Genomic DNA, 16464 nt, shown 5'->3' on the forward strand with positions numbered 1-16464 from the left:
TGCTAGAGGGTCTGACTGGGTCTCGATTTTTTCTTCTTTCCCTTCTCTGTTTAAAAAAAAAAAAAAGGAGACCACAATTGCTACATTCTGCTCTGTTAGTGCTAACTGGCTTCAACCGGCCTAACAACAAGCTTGTGAGTATGTAATGTGTTTTTTACTGTTGCTTGAACTTCAGGTTCTGTTTTGGAGTCTTAGTACTGTGGGTTCGGTCATCGTATGTTTAAGGAGTGGATATTTTATTGAGGCTAAGTTTTATGATTAGAAATCCGTTGAGGGAGCCGGGACTTTCCCGCCCTTTTCATGCACGCACTTGATTTCCTTGTTGGTTACAGCGCAGCAGTAACGGTGCAATTTCATGCTCGCATTTGTTCTCCTCATTGGATTTCAGTGCAGCAGTAGTAGTCCTGTTTATTCCAAGGCTCTCTTTCATCGGTGTTTGTCACGGCCATGTGCAGCCGTTTATAGCAGCGCACATGAGACGGGACATGTTTGGTTTTTATTCCGGCGCTGTGGGAAGCACCGCACCGTTCTTCTGGTTGTTCCCCGAGTCTGATTTTCTTTCTATGTAGGCCGCAGCAGGGTACATTTTGCAGAGCTTGAATCCGACTATGTTTCTAGGAGCGTTGATGCAGCAGCCACGTGTCAGCAAGAATCAGGCATGTGCTTGGGTCTCCGGCGATGGCGGGAGAGCTGCAGCGTTCCGGTAGTTTATTTACAGCTGACTTTGGTCAGGGTATGCCGCGGCTTCTCTCCTTTCCGGTTCAGACAAGTTGTACATGTTTTACCAGCTTTGGGACAAGCTTGGGCAGATTTATATGTCTATGTCTGTGTTCCTTCTGTATTCACTTGAAGGAAGCTGCTAGTTTAATCAGACTCTGAGGTTAGCACTCAAGGGGATTACCAGAGAGACTCTGACCTATGCTAGGTCACCCAGTCTCGGTTTGTCTCCGGACTGGGTCGACATACGGCAAATCACGGCACAGTGAGATCAGCAGTAAGATAGTACCCTGTATTTCACACGGGTATCTCATTGTCTCTCTTGGGGTCCCTGCAGATTGAGCCTTTGTCTGTTGGTAACTGTCCATCTTATTTGGGACTCTTGTGCTGCGCTGCATGTGTCTAGTAGTGGCATAGGATATATATGCCTAAAGGTTTATATGGTTTATATATGCCTAACAGTTTCCAAGTTCGGGCTGTCTCTATGGGCATAATGACACTTCGCATCTTCCTGCGGCCAGGACTCTCTTTCTCTATTTCTGAGGGGGCCTGGACTTCAGATTTCCATGCTTATCACGCTGGTTTCTCCTGTCGCCATTTTCTCATGGCACATGCTAGACAGACCCCCCGACCAGATAGGAAGGGCTGTGCAGCTCCTTCTAACCAGGAGCCAGTTACCTATTCTATCAAACCCGCTGAGGAGTGCACGCTATGTGGCTGTTAGCCTCACCCCTGAAGCTCTCATTAGCGATGTGAGCTTTGTCTGTTGTTTTCCACGGGGCGGTAGATGCAGCATCTTGATTGTGTCTAGTACGTATTCACGTTAAAGGACATACGTATTTCGCTCACGTTGCATGGAGTTCGTACTGTTTTCATGGTTCCAGTATACTCCTCTTTACATTGCGAAACTTGATTTTTCCTAGGAGAATTTATTTCTTCTTACAGATCCTACAGTTCTCATTCTTCCATTCCCTGACCTTCTGCACTTCATTCTGAGGGAACCTTGACTTCTTCAAATGACTCTTCAGACTTTCTCATGAAGGAGAAGATGCTATAATGTCAGGTCAGGGGGCTGTGAACATTTTTCAGGATGCTTGCAACTTTGCATCCTCCTCAGGTTAGTTCTTGGAGTCTCTATGTTTTGTGGTTCCCTTTTAAGTGTTACTGGTCCTCAGGGCAGTTCTTGTAGTTCTTCAGGAACTATGTGACGTTGTTCCGCTTACTGCATGGTGCCTAAGACGGGGCATTGGGCAGGCTGGATCCCATTCTGCTGAATTAGTTTCTCAGGGTTACACATTTCTGCAGAAAATTGGGAGAATATTTACATTTTCACTATGGACTTCAAATCGGCACTAGGTTTGCTTGCCTCTCTTGGCGCAGCGCTTTCGATTTTGGCACATGCCATTTCGCCTACCCAAGGTTTCACGAACATTTTAGAAAATGTGGGCAGTGGTACCGTTTTGGCGCTACCAGGCGATTCACCTAATTTCTTCTTGACTGACTGCTTGATTCGGATGTCTTCCAGTCGGGCCATTTGACTGACACGAAAAGGGTGGTTTCTTTTCCTCAGTTCTTTGTACGTGAATCTTCGAATTTGCAAAGCGCTCTTTTCTCCTGTACTATTTATAGGTATATTGAGGAGATGTTTTTATTCATATAGGAGAGAAATGTGTTTCTTCCCAAAGACTAGGGCAATTGGGTCTCAGTCTCAGGTTTGCATTCTTCTTCGGTCACCATGTCCAAGAGTATGGGATTCTGTACAGGTTCTAGGATCCATGTTGCTGACTCCACTGTGAACTTCGGATTGCTTTCCCATGATAACGCTACAGCAGTCGCTTTTGTTCCGGTGGTTCCTGGTATCTCAGGGCTCCAATTATTTGGTAGGCTCCTCAAGCATCGCTCTGTATGATTTAGTGGCTCAGCGAGATTTCTCTTTTCAAAGGCATGCCTCGGTCTTTGCTGGACTAGCTCATGGCCACCAAACATCCCAGGCTGTTGGGTTGGGGGGCTCGGTGCCTTCCATCCTCAGCTCCAGGAGTCTGGTCTTAAGAGGCGACTCAGTATTTGTTCATTCTTCTACTCTGGAGCATGGTCGGGCTACCGTTTCTGGAGCTTCAGACCATTCTTCCGGAATGACGCTGAAGGTCTTTTTAGTCAGTATTATGATGGGGGTATTTCTCTACAGCCTGGGCAGTAGGTGATGTACTCAGTTGGCGGGTAAAGTTGTGGTTCTACTTCCATGGGTGGACCCTCATCTTCCTCTTCTGTTGGCAGATCATTTTATGGGTCAGGAATAGAGCGTAATATGAGCATGACCCATTTATTGTATGTTACAGTGTACAGTGCTGTGTACATTCTAGAAAGTGTAAATATTAGTAATAGTGAAATCTTCTCCATCCTGGCTATTGAGAATTTTGGCTCAGGCATTCCAGCTCTTTTTATGGAAGTGAGATCTCCTGGAACTAGACCTCATGGCCTCGTCTCAAAATTCTAAGCTTCCTAGCTTCTTCGGTGGGCACAGGGAGTGGGAGTCAGAGGGGGTAGCAGCGTGGCTTCTTTCTCGCCTCTGGTTTCTCTTTTTTCAGTGTTTTCCCCTGGCTGATGATGGCTTGGATTTGCCATCTCAAGCTCGCTTTCAGGGCACAGTATTTGTAGAATCTTTGGATTGGCTGCGCCATCCTTGCTATGCGGATCTGATGAGTCATAAGAACATAAGAAGCGCCATCTCCGGATCAGACCTTCGGTCCATCAAGTCCGGCGATCCGCACACGCGGAGGCCCTGCCAGGTATACACCTGGCTTATTTTATAGCCAACCATATCTTTATATGCCTCTCTCAAGGAGATATGCATCTAGTTTGCTTTTGAAGCCTAGGACTGTCGATTTCGCAATAATCTCCCCTGGGAGAGTATTCCAGATGTCAACCACTCTCTGTGTGAAGCAGAACTTCCTGACATTAGTCCTGAACTTGTCCCCCCTTAGCTTCATTTCATGTCCTCTTGTCCGTGTCAAATTGGACAATGTAAATAATCTTCTCTGCTTTATTTTGTCGATTCCTTTCAGTATTTTGAAGGTCTCGATCATATCCCCACGCAGTCTCCTTTTCTCAAGGGAGAACAATCCCAGTATTTTAAGTCGATCCTCATATTCCAGTTTCTCCATACCCTTCACTAGTTTAGTTGCTCGTCTCTGTACCCTCTCCAGCAGTTTTATATCCTTCTTTAGGTAGGGAGACCAATGTTGGACGCAGTATTCCAAGTGGGGTCTGACCATTGCCCTATAAAGCGGCATTATAACTTTCTCCGATCTACTCGAGATTCCTTTCTTTATCATACCCAACATTCTATTTGCCTTCTTTGCCGCTGCCGCGCATTGTGCCGACGGCTTCAGGGTCCTATCTATCAGTACACCCAGGTCCCTTTCTTGTTCACTTTTTCCCAGAGTTGCACCTGACATTCTGTACTCGTATTCCTTATTCTTACTGCCTAAATGCATTACCTTGCATTTCTCCACGTTGAACTTCATCTGCCATTTCTCCGCCCATTTTTCTAACCAACACAAATCGCTCTGGAGTTCCTCACTATCCTCCTGCGATTTGATTGCCCGGCAGAGTTTTGTGTCGTCTGCAAACTTGATGATCTCACTGGATGTTCCGTTTTCCAAGTCATTGATATAAATATTAAAAAGGATCGGCCCAAGTACCGAGCCCTGGGGTACACCACTAGTCACTTTCTCCCAGTCAGAGAACTTCCCATTAATGCCCACTCTCTGCTTCCTGTTATCCAGCCATTTGCCTATCCATCTTTGTATATCTCCCTCTATGCCATGGCTTTGTAGTTTCCTGAGAAGTCTTTCGTGTGGAACTTTGTCGAACGCTTTCTGGAAGTCCAAGTATATTATGTCCACCGGCTTTCCACTATCAATTTGCTCGTTCACGGTCTCAAAGAATTGGAGTAAATTCGTCAAAACGATTTCCCTTTCCTGAATCCATGTTGACTGGGTTTCATCAAGTCGTGTGTGTCCAAGTGCTGAACTATGCTATCCTTGATCAGTGATTCAATCATCTTGCCGGGGACAGACGTAAGACTCACAGGTCTATAGTTGCCCGGTTCTCCTCTTGATCCTTTTTTGAAAATTGGCATGACGTTCGCTTTCTTCCAGTCGTCTGGTATCTGACCAGTTCTGATTGACAGGTTTGCAAGTTTTTGCAATAACTCTCCGATTTCAACCTTCAATTCCTTCAAGACTCTCGGGTGAATTTCATCCGGTCCAGGGGATTTGTCACTTTTAAGTTTGTCGATCTGGTAGTATATCTGATCTAAGTTCACTTCAACTGTGGTGAGGCTGTCCTCTATTTCTCCTGTAAACAGTTTCTCCACTTCAGGTATTGTTGAGGTGTCCTCCTTCGTAAAGACGGACGCAAAGAAGGAATTTAGTTTGTCTGCAATTTGTTTATCTTCCTTGATGTACCCTTTTCTTCCCTTGTCGTCCAGGGGTCCCACTGCCTCTTTTGCAGGTTTTTTCCCTTTCACGTATCTAAAGAAGGGCTTGAAGTTTTTGGCCTCCCAGGCTATTTTTTCCTCATAGTCCTGTTTTGCATCCCTCACCACCTTGTGACATTTCTTCTGTTCATCTTTATGTTTGTTCCAGGCTTCGGTTGTCTTCGTGCATTTCCATTTTTTGAAAGAGTCCTTCTTTTCTTTTATGGCTTCCTTCACCTGTATGGTAAGCCATGCCGGTTCTCCTTTGCCTTTAGTTCTCCGATCTTTAGAAATCCTCAGAATGTAGCGATCTTGTGCTTCTGCAATAGTATTTTCCAATAGGCACCATGCCTGATCTACTGTTTCAAGTTTGTCCACCATCTTCTCGAGTCGTTTTGTTACCATGGCTCTCATGCAATCGTATTTACCCTTTTTAAAGTTTAAGGTGGTGGTTAAGGTTTTGGCATGTTTCCCTTTCCCGATGTCCAGTTTAAAGTTGATTACATTGTGATCACTCGTTCCCAGTGGAACCATGACTTCTACTTCTGTTATCGGTCCCGTGAGACCATTTAGGACCAAGTCCAAGGTGGCGTCGCCTCTTGTCTTTCGACAGCCGGACTGTTGAGTTTCCTGGTATCTTCGGATTTGCTCACCTAGGGTCCAATCAACATGGATATTCGTACTACTTTGGTATTGCGACCTAGCTTTTGAAAAGTCATGGCTGACGTGTAAGGGTTATGCGACGAAGCAAGTTGTTTCTTCTCTTATCCAGGCGATACAGTCGTCTTCACCTGTGGCTTCTGCTTCCTTTTGTAGGTTTTCCCTTTTTTGGGTGGTACTTAACATTTGCACCCTTCCAGGGTTCTTTTTTGGCGCAAGTGTATTGGCAAGGGCTTAGCGTTCAATTCCCTTCAGCTTCAAGTGCCATTCTTAGCTTGTTACAAGGGCTAGGTATATTGCTCTTCGCTTACTTCTCAACTTCATATAGTTCAGTTCCTAAACGGAGTACAGTATATTTGTACACCTCTTAGAAAGCCCTGTCCGGAGTACAGTCTTAAGGTACTTCTTCGCAGTTTACTGGAGGCTTCATTTCATCCTTGTCTTTTGAGACTCTAAAGGGCTGTGCCGTTGAAAACGGGGTTTCTTGTGGCCATGGCTTCAGCTCGGCGGTTTTCTGAGTTGCAGGCCTTGTTTGGCGAGGATTCCTATTTCAGATTTACGAAATCTGGGGTGTCAGTTCGGACGGTACCACAATTTCTTAGGGGGTGTCATCCTTTCTTTTAGTACACTCTCACTTTTCCTTCCTTCTTGGGAGGAGAAATGGGGAACTGTGCTTTTATTCACTGCATTTTTTTTAAAGTGCGTAGCGTTCTCCACAAACTAGGTTTCTAATGACTTTTAGTTGTTTAGATCACCTTTTTGTATTCTTCACGGGACGCCTCAAACGTATGGCAGCATCCAAAGCCTCCATCGCTCGATGGGTCCAGGAGGACATTCTTTACGTTTGCTTGATGGTGGGGAAGCGGTTGGCGAAAGAACTTCATGACCATTCCGCCAGAGCGATGGCTACTTCTTGGACTTGGTCCGGAGGTTTTTGCCATGCAGGAGTTTTGTCTCGCGGCTACTTGGTCTTCCGAGAGTGCTTTCTCTCAGCATTACTGGTTGGATGTGGGGGCGCATGCGGTAGATGCCTTTAGTGCTTCGGTTGTTGCAGAGGCGGCATTTGCTTCCCACCCAGATTGAGGATTGCTTTGCTACATCCCATTGGTCTCTGGATTCATCTGCTGCTGTTGCTAAGGAAGGAAAAATTATGTTCTTACCTGTTAATTTTCTTTCCTTTAGACGCAGCAGATGAATCCAGAGCCCCACCCTTTCTGGATATTGTCTGTCGGTTTCTTCTTTTCCAACTTTCGAAGTTTGTTATTATTGATTGTTGTATTCTGTATTATTGCCTTTTGAGATTTGTTATGGGAAAGAAGTTTTTTACATGCTTTGCCTATTGATGGTTACGGATGCATGGGCAAGGAGCTATACTGGAGATACACGAGGAATGCCAGCCAATAGCACCACCTGTTAATCAGTTTCTCTATCTCCACCTGCAGGTAGATGTGTGCTATCTCATTGGTCTCTGGATTCATCTGCTGCGTCTAAAGGAAAGAAAATTAACAGGTAAGAACATAATTTTTCCATCCTTTGCCCTTTCTCTCCTTTGTACATGATTTATTTCAGCTTCACCCCCTCTCCATTTTTTTGTCTCCACCCCTCCCCTATGCTCGGCATCTCTCTCTTCTCCTTTCCTTCCCACTCCACCCCATGGTCTGACATCTCTATCGCCTTCCCTTCTCTCCCCCCTCTCCAGTATTTGCCTCCTGTCTTTCCTCTTTGGTCCAGGCCTCTCTCTTTCTCTCCGTCTTTCTTCTGTGAGGAGATCATGTTGATCTTGAAAACTGAATAATTCTTCCACATTCTCCATATCACTGTACTGTAGTCTGGTCCAGCAGACTGCCTTGGCACTATTACATGGATAATAGTAAATTCTTTATGCATCAGCTTTCCACACAGAATGCCACAAGTCTCTATTTCTTGTGCTGTGTTTACATCTACCAGCAGCACAAACTTGTGAGACAGATCCCTTGGCAATCTTCGGAGCCCTTTGACCATCTGGTTCTGTATGGCTGCAGACTTTAAAGCTCTGTTTACTGGAGGAGACTGTCCAGCATACATAGTTGCATCACTCTTAAGGATCTGATCAGAGATTACATTAGACAAGGTGGTATTTTTAGGCATGGAAAAACAGGACATGTTCTCCTCAATCTGCTCAGATGCCCTTTAATGTTCATCTGATCTCGGGCTAAATCTTGCCTCCTGAGCTGATCTTCAAAGGAGAGCAGAGTGAGAGCCATATCGGGCGCGGGCCGTAGTGAGATCCGTTTTGGGCCGCATGTTGTGCAGGGCTGGACTAAGGCAAGTTGTAAGCTTCCTTCCATCGCTGACCTATCTTCCATAAGTCAGCAATGGAGGGAAGCTTACAACTCGCTGCTTTTGCTTGCTTCGGGCCTTCCTCGTTGCTAGGTCCTGCCTTCACGGAAACAGAAAGTAGGCAGGACCCGGCAGCGAGGAAAGCCCGAAGCAAGCAAGAGCAAGTTGTAAGCTGACCTGTCTCCTATAGCAAACCCATGCTCCGGGGCATGTTCATGCCGACTTCCCTTATCTTCCCCCCCCCCTCCCGAGACGTGACTTCCGATTTCGGAGGGAAGAGAAGGGAAGCGGCATGCACATGTTAGAGCCCCGGAGCATGGGTTTAAGTCGCTTGCTGGCGTTAAAAACAACAACAAAAAAAAGTCAGGCTCCTGCGATTCAGGCTGTGCCGAGTCAGCCCAGTAAATCTCCAAGCCGGTGAGAAGGTTTTTTAAAAAAAATGTTGAGCAGAAGGCGGCAGCAGCAGCAGGATTGCGATCGAGATTAAAGCTGGGCGGTCATATAAATTAGCTGGGTGGAGCGCCCAGCTGAAAGGCCCTGGGGAGAACACTGTACCTTTGCTTTTTCTTACTTTCTGTTGCCTGGCAATTTTAGGTTTTTCTAATCAACTTACTCCCTGTGTCTGTGCTCTGGGTCTCCTGGCCATTTGCAGGCTTTTTTTCCCCTTCTCTCTATGTGCAATATTTCCTTTCCTGGCTGCCTGAAGGGCCTTCTTTCTGTCACCTTCCATTAAACATAGCAACAGGAAGTTTCATGAGAGAAAGAGGCCCCAAAGGCAGCCTAGTTTAATCTCTGCCAACAACTTGGAGGAATGGGGAGGGAGAGGGAGGTAGAGTTTTGAGGTAGGGTTGGGAGGGTGCACAAGCACCAATTTTAATACTTCATTAATGCATTAAATGGTGTTATGTAACAGGTATGTATAAACTTCTTAGTGCCTGTTCTAAAATCACTATTTATACATACGTGTTGATTTACAGGTATAATTTATTTATATATGCAAAAGCATACAGGAATTTAAAAGAATTGTATTCTGGTTATAGTTAGCATAGTCAAAATGCGTGTTTCTTTATTTTAGAACAGCAATCCACATATACTTTGAACAGTTCCTGCCAGCATTTACTATACCTTCAAGTCCCACATAACTCGACCATATGTCTTGTTGGTGGGGAGAGGAGATTATGCTCATCTCTCTGGGGGATTAGTATAGTTATTGGTTAAGATGTTAAAACATGAATCGGAGTGTTGTTGATGACAATTTAAGAGAGAAATCTAATGGGGATTGATATAATTTATAAGAACATGAGCACTCATTTGCAATAAGCCTTGTAATTCCCTGGTATGTTAATGTTCCTGATTATTAGATACTGTATTGATCACCAATATGTAAGATGTATTGTATATGGAAATATTTGTGTATTGCATATAAGAATCTCTTGGCCTCAAAACAAGTTTATTTATATTTTAAATCTTTTGAACTTTTTCTTTAGGTCATTATTTCAGAATGCCACAAACCAGAAGAATGATGTCTTTCATTTAGATATTAAAAACGTTGGAGGGATTGGCCAGATTCTGGACTTCATGTACACGTCCCACCTTGATCTGAACCAGGACAATGTGCAAGCCATGTTGGATATTGCACAATGTCTTCAAGTACAAAATGTTCTGACTATGTGTTGTGCCTTCCTAAAACCAAGTAAAGTTGTAGATCAGCCTGCAACCATGCCTTGCAACACTGTGTTCTCCTTGCAAGATGCATTGTCGACAGCTACTAATGGTAGTTCAAGTGAGAACTATAGTAATCATTTATTCCAGGAGGGTGCATCAGATGCACAGGTGCAAGGCCATAAAAATTTGGAAGATGAGCCTCATATGGATAAGCATCAAAATGCCTTAAGTGATGTATATAAGCCAGCATCAGCATTGGAGTCTCCTGATGGCAGCTGTACGGCACCTCCACTCAGTCAGTCAACTCACCATTATAAACTGCGGAACTTTTATAGCAAGCACTTCTTCAAACAAAATGCTTGTTCTAAACAAAATGAAGTGGAACCTTTTAATGCGAATGTGTCTAAAGATCTCCAAACAGTGAATAGCCATTCTTGGACTGTGAATAACTCTGAGTGTATTTTAGAATCCTCTGATCTTTTGCCATCAAACTCTTTGGTTGAGTCCTTGAACAAACCCACTGAAGACCAGGATTCAGAAAGCGCTTTTTTGCAGTTTCCTAAACAGATGCGCCTAAAAAAGGCAATGCACTTAAAGAAATTAAATTTCCTGCGATCACAGAAATCTATAGAGCTATCTTCTGAATGTAACCAAGATGGCAACCACACAAATGGAGAGACTGAGTCTGTTAATGCCACGCCCCTGAGTAGTGCAAATAGTCATACTGATTTGGAAAAAGAAACTATTAGTCTACCAACTTTAAAGATTTCTGATCAAACAGTTGAAACAGAACTGTCCCAGAATATATCTGAGCTAGATGAACAGGCACAGACTCAGCTCCAAAGGCATTATACTTGTGATTTATGTGGAAAGATTTTTAAACATCCAAGCAATTTAGAGCTTCATAATCGATCCCATACAGGTACAATGATTCTACACTTAGTAGTAATAAGGGATAATAGTGTTTCTTTGACAGGCTTGAAAATTACTGATTTACTATTTTATCTCCTATTTGAAAAGCTTCAGTAATGTCCTGCTTTTGCAGAACTTTATGTAAAGGGCATACTTTACGACTCCACTACTTTTTATGAGCGATCTTAAACTGCAAAATCTTCCATATGATTAATAGCATAAGTTTTTAAAAGGCACACATTTGTTTTCTGAGGAGAAGGGAAGGATGATCTTCTTTCTATGTGATTTTGTCCAGTGTGGCAAGTGTTACCCAGCATTCCTCCAGAAGCTTTTGTATACAACTTACCATACATGCACATGTCTTCTTGACCGCTGTCATCATACAGGACCAGCTCAGTCTAATTTTTTCTCATGGAGTAGTGTGAATATCCAGTCCCCCCCCCCCCCCTTCATTACCACAGCTCACATCTTGGCAGTTTTCTTTCATTGTGTTGCAGTGTTCTCATGCTTATAGTGTGTAAGTTCTTTACACAAGGCTAGTGTCTCTCCTCTTTCCTTTATTTTCTTTGGCCAGGTTTTTCAGTACTTTCAAATGTTTTTAGTTTTCTGTGGCCCATTTGATTTTCACCTCTTCTGGGTTTTATGTCTCAAAAAAAACAAACACGCTTCCCATGGTTTTAAGATCCACAAGTACAACAGGGCCATGTCCCTCAGACACCCATAACTGCGCCTGCTAGATCATCCCTGTTTTTGTAAAATGGGTTCATAGATGTCAAGAACAGGCATTAAAAGCCATCATGAATGAATTTATGGCACAGAAGTCCAGACCATCAGCTATGGCACCGGAGGCATTGGTCTCTCTGCCTGCAGTAGTTGCATCAGACACTCGGGGACAAATCAGCATTGAGAGGGCCTCCATCTTCCTTGATATCGAGTATCGATAGTGACTGCCAGGATTACCCCCCTTCCCCCACGACCTTAGGAAATTTGGAAGACTGGGTGTCAGATGAAATTTAATGTGGACAAATGCAAAGTGATGCACATTGGGAAGAATAACCTGAATCACAGTTACCGGATGCTAGGGTCCACCTTGGGAGTTAGTGCCCAAGAAAAGAATCTGGGTATCATTGTAGACAATACGATGAAACCTTCCGCCCAATGTGCGGTGGTGGCCAAAAAACAAACAGGATGCTAGGAATTATTAAAAAAAGGGATGGTTAACAAGACTAAGAGGTCCTTTTATCAAGCTGCGATAGGGGTATAACTCGCATAATATCGCGCCTTAAACCGCCTGCCGCACTAGCCGCTAACGACTGCATTGAGCAGGCGTTAGTTTTGTAGCCGGCCACAGGGGTTAGCGCGTGATGAAATGTCCGATGCGCTAACCCCACTAGTGCGGCTTGATAAAAGGACCCTAAGAGTGTCATAATGCCCCTGTATTGCTCCATGGTGCGACCTCATTTAGAGTACTTTTCTCTCTGTATTCGCAGTTTTGATTATTCACAGTTTTTAGTTTGCTGGCTCCTCTCCCTCAATTACATTAGCTTGCATAGAGAATCGCTGATTCCCAGCACTTTCTTCACCGTGTTTTGTCTCTCCTTCAGGAACAGTGACCAGGTCTCCCACCATGTTATTTGCAGTTTCACTATATTCACAATGGTTTTTAATAGAAAACAGCAAATAACATATGAAAAAGTTATTCGCGGTTTTTCTGTATTTGCGGTTATATTAATCCCCTATCACAGCGAATATGGAGGGAGAAGTGTATTGCATTCAATTCTGGTCTCCTTATTTCAAGAAAGATATAGTGGCGCTAGAAAAGGTTCAAAGAAGAGCGACCAAGATGGTAAAGGGGAAAAGACTAAAACGGTTAGGACTCTTCAGCTTGGAAAAGAGACGGCTGAGGGGAGAGATGATTAAAGTCTATAAAATCCTGAGTGGAGTAGAACGGGTACAGGTGGCTCGATTTTTCACTCCGTCAAAAATTACAAAGATTAGAGGACACTCGAAGCTAGAGGGAAATACTCTTAAAACCAATAGGAGGAAATTTTTTTTCACTCAGAGAATAGTTAAGCTCTGAAACGCTTTGGCAGAGGATGTGATAGCGTAGCTGGTTTTAAGAAAAGTTTGGACAAGATCCTGGAGGAAAAGTCCATAGTCTGTTATTATGAAAGACATGGGGGAAGCCACTGCTTGCCCTATATTGGTAGCATGGAATATTGCTACAGCTTGATGGACCATTGGTTTAACCCAGTAAGGCTATTCTTATGTTCTTATGAGAAAGGGTTCACTATCATCCACATCAACACTGAGGAACATCAATTCCATTCATCAGGAAGAGATAAGAGAAGCATCGGCATTGCTCCCCCTTGAAGTGCAGCATGAAGAGAACTGAGAAATTGATGTCCTAGAAGTCCCACTCAATGTGAGAGCTACTCATCCTCTGTGGAGCCAATTGGAGCATGCCAGCCTCTATCAAGCTGAGACTAGGACACAGACACTACCCTGATAACTTTGAAAGATGTGACAAATCTGACTGACCTCCAGCTTTCTTGGGACCTTGCTCCAGGATCAGATGAAGCCCTTTTTTCCTAGCAAGAGGCCACAGCATCAAGGGCTTAAATTCCAACGCCTCAGGTGTTTCAACCTACCCTGTGGGTAGCATGTCAACCCCAAGACTTCATAACTGATGCAGATCTTCAGGGTAGGGACACTGGGGGTTTCTTGGTACCTCTGTACTTTTGCCCCAGGCCTGACTGCAGTATCAGCTGTTCAAAACAGGACATATCGTAGTATTTTTGAATCTGATTCTGACTGCTCCTGGGTGTCAGAATGTACAAGAGGTCCTCTGAGAGAAAGAGTCCCTTGGTCTTCCTTCATGCCCTTCCCTTCCACATGAAAGAAGGTCATCTCCAGAAGAACTTTCCTTTTTTTCAATCCATCTCATTTGATTTGAACAGATGATGAACCTAGGGCCGAAACACAAAATTCTTAAGCTTGCACAGATGAAGCAATGTGAGACACCTTCTTCTCTGTACAGCAACAGAGCCTAGAAGGCGCCAGAATTTGAGAAACTCTAGTGTCCTCACCATTTCATAGTGGTTGAATCTTCTCTGAAAAGATCCAAGAGCTCTGACTCATTCCTTGATGCCGCCAGTAGTTGAGATTTGGACTTTGGCATATTTTAGGAAGAAGGTTTACCAGAATTCTATGCTTGTTTTGAGTATGCATTTGTAGAACCCTGTGCTCAGTTTGGTGGAGTTTGCAGACACTGTTCCTCAAGACAAGGCTGAGTAACTGTCAGCTAGTAGCTGAAGAGCAGGTATACAGAAAGTACATGGACTGGTCAACCCAGTATAATTTCTGTATAATTTCCAAAGCCTCTGCTATGGTTACTGGGTTACACCAACTCTTGAATCTGTGTTTCAGGTAAAGCTGTTGGATGTTCTATGCCAGGGAGAAATCTCTTTAGTGATAGGGGTCATGGACCTCTTCAGTAAACATTCTGAAACCATCCTGGCCTGTTCCTAGCTCAGTTTCCACATCTAAGAAGTGTTTAGTAGCCAGCAAAAGAGGACCTACTATTTATTCTCAGGCATAGATTCCTTTTCTTCTTTTGATCTTACCACAATAGGTAGTGTTCTCACTTATGCCCATGGCTGCAGAGGGCCCAAAAGTCCTAGCTGGCTCCTCAGTCAAAGCAAGGGATGAACTTTTGTCTAGGATCCAGGAGAGTTTCCAAATTTATTTAACATTTGATGTATTGCTTAATCAAACTTCAAAGCGTACATAACTAAAATCCATACAACTTTCGGGGGGACAAAACATGCCACATATAACCACAAACAAGACTTACACATAGTGAGGAAAGAGGGAAAGAAATACAATATTTTAAAGAAAGTAAGACAAAAAGGGAATGGACAAAAAGGAGGGTGACAATAACTAAAGTCGCACAGCAGACCCTAAGGAATGTATCAAGACAAGAGTACTAGCAGTAGAAGGCATCTTTAAAAAGAAAGCATTTCAACTTACTATTGAATCGGTCTAACATACGTTCTTCCCTTAGGTGAATGGGGAGAGAATTCCACAGTTGTGGAGCCGTTACAGAGATGTATTGTCAGTGCATATTGATAACCTTAAGAGAGGGAACTGAAAGTAAATATTGATCGTTAGACCTAAGAATTCTTGTAGGGGCATAAGGAATTAAGAGCCTATTGATGAAGGCTGGAGTTTTATGAAGAAGGCATTTAAGAGTTAATAGACATATTTTATAAGATAATCTGTGAGAAACTGGAAGCTAGTGTGCTTTTTTTGAGAAGGGGGCGAGATGTAGTTGAATTTTTTTTGCTTTCATGATAAGTTTTATTGAGACGTTTTGAATAATTTGAAGACATCTTATTTCTTTTGGGCAATTCCCATGAATAGAGCATTGCAGTAATCAACTTTTGAGATCACCAAGGAATGTATTAATATATTCAAAAATGTAGGTTCTAAGAATTTCAAAACGGAGCATATTTGACTTGGTCTGAAAAAGGTAGATTTAACAACGCTACAAATATGCTCATGAAATGATAACTTTTGATTGAAAATTACTCCTAAGATCTTAATTGAGTTGACTGTCTTTAATGTGTTACCCTTGAGGGTAATGGAGAAGCTAGAGTTTAGATTGTCTTTCCATTGGAAAAGCATTACCTTTAATTTTACAACATTTAGGGCCAGTCTGTTAGCATCTAGCCATTGGTATATTTGCTCTAGTTTCTTGTTAATTGCTAAGATATCATGGGCATTCTTGGAGTCTAATGGGTGCAAAAGCTGAATGTCGTCAGCATAGGTGAAAGCATTGAACCCGATGGATTGACAGAGAGTCATCAGAGGAGCTACAAAAATATTAAACAAAAGTGATAATAGAGTGGATCCTTGTGGAATACCATAGTGTATAGTGTTAGAGAATGACACGGTGACGGTTTACCCGCGGCCACCGCATTTAAGCCGCGGGTCACCGCCGAAAACGGGGAAGAAAACTAGCAGTCGCTGCGGTGACGGGGACAAGGCCATTCACCGACCGCGGAAACGGTGAACAGGTTTGTCCCCGCGGGCCAATGTACCCCCTTCTAGGAACCGCTATTTCACCGTGCTCCTCATTTGTCATTTCAACCCTTCCTGCCAATCGCAGCAGAAGGGTACCCAACCCCTCCTGCTGGACCCCCCCCCAACGAACCCTCCCACCCCGGAACCCCCTTAGTCTTACTTTTCAAGTTGGACCGGACAGCTCCTCGCTCGTCTGGCCAGCAGGCCTGCCTCCGTCCAAATGAGGCGGGCCCGCCCCTCCCCTCCCCTCCCCTCCCCTGCCTCCCAATGGCCCCCCCTAAGACCGCCGGCAGGAGGGTACCCAACCCCTCCTGCTGGACCCCCCCCCCCCAACGAACCCTCCCACCCCGGAACCCCCTTAGTCTTACTTTTCAAGTTGGACCGGACAGCTCCTCGCTCGTCTGGCCAGCAGGCCTGCCTCCGTCCAAATGAGGCGGGCCCGCCCCTCCCCTCCCCTGCCTAACCCACAGGATCCTAGGGCCTGATTGGCCCAAGCACCTAAGGCCCCTCCTATAGCGGGAGTGGCTTTAGGTGCCTAGACCAATCAGGCCCTAGGATCCTGTGGGTTGGGCAGGGTAGGGGCGGGCCCGCCTCATTTGGACGGAGGCAGGCCTGCTGGCCAG

At 44.3% G+C, this 16464-nt stretch overlaps 1 protein-coding gene across 4 annotated transcripts in view; it reads left to right on the top strand.

The window, feature by feature from the left end:
- Positions 1-16464, top strand: part of ZBTB49 (zinc finger and BTB domain containing 49) — a 123800-nt gene that overhangs the window by 13647 nt on the left and 93689 nt on the right. For all 4 annotated transcript variants that reach the window (XM_033949290.1, XM_033949281.1, XM_033949272.1 and 1 more), the window contains one exon: positions 9664-10763. In XM_033949290.1, the coding sequence (XP_033805181.1) occupies positions 9664-10763 (1100 nt within the window). The remainder of the gene's footprint in view (positions 1-9663; positions 10764-16464) is intronic.

Source organism: Geotrypetes seraphini, chromosome 1, assembly GCF_902459505.1.
Source record: "Geotrypetes seraphini chromosome 1, aGeoSer1.1, whole genome shotgun sequence".
Lineage (NCBI taxonomy): Eukaryota > Metazoa > Chordata > Amphibia > Gymnophiona > Dermophiidae > Geotrypetes > Geotrypetes seraphini.